At 37.0% G+C, this 6,000-nt stretch overlaps 1 protein-coding gene across 1 annotated transcript in view; it reads left to right on the forward strand.

The window, feature by feature from the left end:
* The window catches only part of LOC142339423 (uncharacterized), a 28,128-nt gene extending 22,458 nt beyond the window's left edge, over nucleotides 1-5,670 (forward strand). The window contains exons 7-10 of the mRNA XM_075389450.1: nucleotides 4-284; nucleotides 4,163-4,321; nucleotides 4,520-4,960; nucleotides 5,284-5,670. Coding sequence (XP_075245565.1) covers nucleotides 4-284; nucleotides 4,163-4,321; nucleotides 4,520-4,960; nucleotides 5,284-5,552 — 1,150 coding nt within the window. The 3' untranslated portion in view covers nucleotides 5,553-5,670. The remainder of the gene's footprint in view (nucleotides 1-3; nucleotides 285-4,162; nucleotides 4,322-4,519; nucleotides 4,961-5,283) is intronic.
* The last annotated feature ends 330 nt before the right edge of the window (nucleotides 5,671-6,000 follow it).

Genomic DNA, 6,000 nt, shown 5'->3' on the forward strand with positions numbered 1-6,000 from the left:
CAGGGTAGCAATGCAACCTTCCGTGTCCAGTATGAACAACCAGCAAAGAAATACGATAGGCTATTTGAATCAAAGTCAATCTACGGGATCTGGAGTGAGAGTTATCCAATCGTCGGGTACTGAAACAACTTCAGTTGCTCAGAAAGTTACAGCCGATTACCAGCGGATGATTCTGTCGAATAAACAAAGGGAGCCCCTCCAAGGAACGTCAGGCGCCACAACTCAGGCTCAGATGGGGCAGAAACAACGCATTGGTCATTTAGTTCAGGCAGCAACAACTACTGGTTTGTTAATTAGCAATTGTGTAAAATAGAAGCTGTCTGGATATCGTGTTATCAGCAGAAATATATAATTTTGTGTATAAAATAACTCAACTATATGACTCCAGAATTTTCCTGGGTTGTGAGCGAGTAAGATGCTCACCAAAAAATGGGATTTAAGAGAGTTTGTCAAAATTACCTGGAAACTAATTGTTAAGTTGAAGTTCAGCTATTGGTACTGTAACTTATTTCTAGAGAAAACTGTAGTAACAGAGAAAACTTGGGGAAAATCAACCAAGTATTTTTTAATAGCCGCGAGGCGAAACTTAGAGTAGGTTTGAAGCGTGATTTTTTTTTCAAACCACCTTTTAAGTGGAGTTAGAAATTGGTGTTTGAACAAATTTTCGGTTTTTGAAAGGGACTTTTTTTTCACGTGCGTCAATTTGACTTCTGCTTTCAGGGTTTCTTTTCCTTGAGTGCTTTTAGTATGATACCTATGAGTTCTAACTGCGCTTAGTTGAAATTGCTGGAAGCATTTATCAGGAGGCAGCTGAAAGTTTTTATGACCTGAACACTTTTTTTGTCAAAAAACATTAAAGAATATTTAATTTTTCCCACTTTCAAAACTTATTTCTGTTGTCTTATCAGTTAGCATCATCAATGACAGGTCTCATTGGCTAATGATGAGGCGAAAAAGAACCTAATTAATGGTACGAGTTTTTATCTTATTAGTTTTCATGACTTTGACACTACTTTTTCTCAAAAATTATGAGTTGATTATTGAGTTTTTGTTGTAATTTTGGTTGTTCTTTTGTTTATTCTCATAAATAAAAGGCATCATAGGTTGCTAATAGGGATTATTCTATTATTAATAGGATAATCCGTAGTATTCTAATAGGGATTAAACCGTTTCTGTTCAAAGCCTTCAATGACTTTGATATCAATAGTTTTCAAGAAATATTTTGCAAATTTTTGTTGTTAACTTTTTTTTCATCTTATATCTTTGTCTCATTATTGACCGTTTTCATTGTATTCTAAAAATGCTTTTCTTTTGTTTAAAATCTTTTCTATCTATAGCTATTGTTTTCTTTGACATATACGGTGCCCGCTTTTAAGAGAGTACTTTAGTGAATTTTTGAGTTTTGCAAGTATTTATTAATTGCTCTCAAACGAAGTTTGTAGCTACTATATTAGTCCTGTGGGTCTTTTTTATTGCGATTTTTCGCTTGACCGATTTTTCGTCTGACGCTTTTAACTTTTCGTCCTCAAAAAAGGGATAACAGGTAGCGCCCAGCGGGCATTAAGTGCTCTAAGAGCCTTTCAGCTCTGTTTCTGCTCAAACTGTTTTGGAGACTTATACCTTATATTTATGGTGTGAATGGCGGTTCTTAGAGGTTGAGACCCCCCCCCCCCGTTGACACCCACCCCCACTATTGCCTCCACCTCCCACCGCGCTGTCCCCCCCCCCCCCCCAATCCAGTGTTGCCCCCCATCAGCCCCCGGTGCACCCCCCTGTGGCTAGCTTATTGCTGTCTTATCAGTTAACCTCATTAATGACAGGTTTCATTGGATGATAATGAGAAACCAGCGAATTTGATAAGCAGCAGGATTTCTTAGAAGTCGTTTTTTGATTTTGACCATGTCTTTAAAAAATAGATCTGATCTTTTAGTCTTGCTTGTTTTGTTCTTGGTAAAATTGCTTTATCGCAATGGTGTCAAACTAATTGTTCTCATGGGTCATCTAACAGGGCTTGTTTTGTGTCACGTTAAAGCTAAATCAATTCTTTGGATTATAATTCAGGACTTGTCTTGCTATGTGTTTTAATTCGTCGTCTCCATCGCTATTTCTTGCAACCTGACTTCTGGAAACACTGTTTCAATTTCAATGATTTCTCTTGCTTTGCAGTTAAAATTCGTGTGCGTGACGTCATTTGTTCTGCTTTCAGGTCAATTACGTGACTTAAACTAACTCAAAACAATGACTTCTAAAATCACTTAATGAACTTTAAATTTTATGAACATTTACAAGTTAAAGGTCAATAGTGTGCATCTAAGTACTGCCAAACGTATATGCCCTAATTGTTGAGTAAGCTCTATTATGGCTTTTTCCTTATAGAGTGCATGTGTCTCACAATGACAGTCTGAATCTATCCCAAAATGTCTAGTGGTCTATTGAAGGACTGGTGGTCAATCTGTATATCTCATTTCTTTAGTTGTTTCAATTCTTGAAGGCCACAAGCGTCTATCGCGGCTATTTTCCGGCAATCTGCCGGCTATGTTATTTTAGTACAGCTATACAGGTTAATCCTTTACTTTGTCTTTCACACTAATGATGAACATCAATATTTCAACTTCTCGAATAGCATGACGAAGAAATGCCGCATGTTCATAACATTTGCATTTCTCTATTATAAAATTTTGGTCGTTTTAAGTTTTTCGTTCATTGTGATAGTGTGTATGATTTCGTGCTTTTGATGAATACAAATATGGTCATTATTCATCTATGGAAGAAATTTATAAATGCTCTTTTACAAAGCCTGAAGCAATTATTGTAATAGATTTTTATGCAAAAATTTGACTGGCCAATTTAACTTTTCTGTTGACTTCTCGCGTTTGATTTTTTGGGTTTTGCGAGATCTATATTCCTCACTTTCACAATTGTGAGCAGTTGAACTCACTCAGTAGCAAACTAACCAAAACTCAATGAAAAGTGCGGAGAAATTGGTTCGAATTTATCAATTGAAGTAACTGATGGGGTCTATAGTAAACTCTAGGAACATATATGAAGTAAAGAAAAAAAGTTTACCCCCCCCCCCCCCGCACGTAGTTCGTTATAAATTGACCTCTTGCAAACTGATTTGTACAACACAGTTTTAATTTTGGCCCTCAAATGGTGATCATTAGTTGTTCTCAAACTAAGTGTGGTGCGTTCTCTCAAAGTAGGAGTGATTTAATTTCTCTCATAGTTTGTAGGATTGATTTATTGTTTGTCTTTTTCCAGCGATATTTTGCTTGACCGCTTTTCATCTGATCGCTTTGACTTTTCGATTGAGCTTTTGAGGCTTGACTTGATTATACGTGATCTAAATTTCTCTCATCATGCGGTCTGTTAATCAGCTGAATTGAATTGGCCACAGTTTACTAGTAGAAGTAAAAACAGTGCGCCCAAATTGACCAATTTCTTGTTTTAAAAAAATTTCAAATCGTAGTAGTGGTAGTAGTCTAAAATAACCTCTAATTGCATCATTTTAAGTACACTAGTAGTACCATACCTCAGCACCCCCCCCCCCCCAGATGTTGTTTACATTAAAGCCTCTATTTTAGTATGAAGGAAAAATGAATACTTCGTTCATCTTGCAAACGGATGGAGTTAAATATTTCCAATTATTCTATTAAGCTAACTGATTCAATAATCTTCAATCATGGGTTCAAGCCTTGAACAGTCGTTGAATAAGTCGTTGAAGATTAAATTTTACTGGTCAAAAAACAATCAGTCTGCTGACTATATGTCCCAATGATAATTAGTTTGAGTAGTCCTATTAAACGCTTTGGAACATTTACCTTGTAATTATTGAATCAAGTGTCAATGTTCGTTAACAGTAGAAGTAGTCTAAAGTATACTTCATTGTTACCGTTTTACGTCTCAATTTTTCCTGTAAATTTTTTTCTGCGATGCAAAGAGCTGATTAAATTCTTTTTAGAAAAGATCTGGTTCTAATTGTTCGGTTCTAATTTGTTTTTGAACAAAAATTTGGTTCTGATTGTTCCGTCTGTTTTTTTTTTCACTAAATAAAACAGTTCTCTAAGGACGACCACTTTTCGTAATTATTCTCTTATTTAAAATAAAGTAGTCGATTTTGACTGCACCCAATTTTCTGGACTATATGCGAAATGTTTTTCAGGTACTGGACAATCCGCTCTAGGCTCAACTCTTGTGTACAATATAGCCACCAAGGGATCTGCAGCTGCAGGTAGGACTGTGAGTGGTGCCTCTAATACGCAGGACCAGGTTGCAGTCGGTAGTGTCAGAACCTCAACATCTCAGATTGCTGCCAAATATGGTCAGTACGTCTTTCTGACCAAATCATTTAAAAAATGACGATCTCACGTCGTTGGTCGCGCGAATATTTGGTCGTTCTCAAGAAGTTGGCATCAGAATCTAACTTTGCATCATCTCATGATTTAGGTCCTTACATCTATATCATGTGTAGCATTTTCTTAACTGGTTGCTGCCTTAGTTTTCATTTCTTTGATTATAGGTTACATCCAGCCGACGGGGCGTTCCTCCATAGCTGCTCAACTGACAGCTCAATCGAGCAGCTTACCGTCAGCCAATCAGATTCAGATGAAGCCATTGACCTCATCTGGTAGCAGTACTGCCGCATCTCTGCAATACGGAACAAATCTGCAGCATGCAAGCTCACCTGGATCTGCTCGGTACGCTACTACTGTGGTACAGCGCTCAGCAACCGTGAAAAACGTTGCACAAAGTAAAGTAGGTCAAATATACAGTGGAGCCCCCTCTCGGGTACCAGCAACGGGCAATTTGTCGACTGCTGCGCAGCTCCTAGGTCGACAGGCCATTCGGAAAGCACCATCGCAGAATCTTCAAACTATGCACTCAGACGGTATTGGAAGTGCATCAGGAAGCCCGAGAAATTCGCCCATTATTGTGCCTGCAACTACACAATCGTATGTTTGTGAGTATTACTTAGTACTTTCAATGGCACAACTTTGCTTTGGACTCATCATAATTCCTCAGATTTTGAAGTTGAGAAGGATTTATTTTTTTTGGCTATGGTATTCTGTACATTGTAGAAAATACTTAAGAACTAAAGGTTTCCATAACCCTTAGAGTGTACTTAAAGGTGGTAAAAAATATTGTCCAGTATGCCTCTCATTTTCAAAAATGCCTATAGTGATCAAATGCCAAATATTTGATCTGTCAGAGAAAACAACAAAAGTGTTTTAACATCAAATTACTCTCCTATATAGTTTCTACAGCATGTTCTTATACGTTTAGTGTCTCAATTGCAAACGCCATCCTCGAAGCAGCATCAGTTTAACTACTCGCCCGCGTCAGTCGCAGTTTCAGAGCCTCCTCACATACAAAATATAGTACCCTCTGTCAGTTCTTCCTCGCATCTGCAGGGAATTAACAGCAATCTTCTGAACAACACAGCATCCGTTCCCGGAACTGCAGGAAGACGGTCGGCATTTGTGCAGCCTTTGCCATCTGTTGGATCTCTGCAATCTACGAGCAATCGAAATATTAATCAGAATCAAAAATAAAACAATTTATCGTCTAATTAGTTGTCTTGATGGGCTTGATTTTTGAAGTAAAACTTTCTTGAACCCATATGGAGTCTAAAACTGTTCCAAAATGATTTTAATCTTTTCGTTATAAATATTTTGTTGTTACTTGTAGTTAGTGAAATATTTGATTTTACGCAGTGAGTATAGATTTTATTCTAGGAGAAATTTAGCAATATTAAAAAATTGTAGTTCTCTATCTCGTTAGACAATAATCATTTCAGCGCTTGGTTAAATTTTTAATGAGCAAAATGCTAGTTTTTGTAAGGCAGCTTCAAGCATGTACTACTCAATTTTTTATTTCAAATTAGGTAATTCTAACTTTGAGGCGCCCATGTGATTGTTAATGTGATTGTTAATGAGTCAGTTTTAGCATCAACATTTTTTTTAAAATCTGAGCATATTGTCTGCAAGAATTTTTGGCAAT

The sequence above is a fragment of the Convolutriloba macropyga genome, chromosome 1, assembly GCF_964194025.1.
Source record: "Convolutriloba macropyga chromosome 1, txConMacr16.3, whole genome shotgun sequence".
Lineage (NCBI taxonomy): Eukaryota > Metazoa > Xenacoelomorpha > Acoela > Convolutidae > Convolutriloba > Convolutriloba macropyga.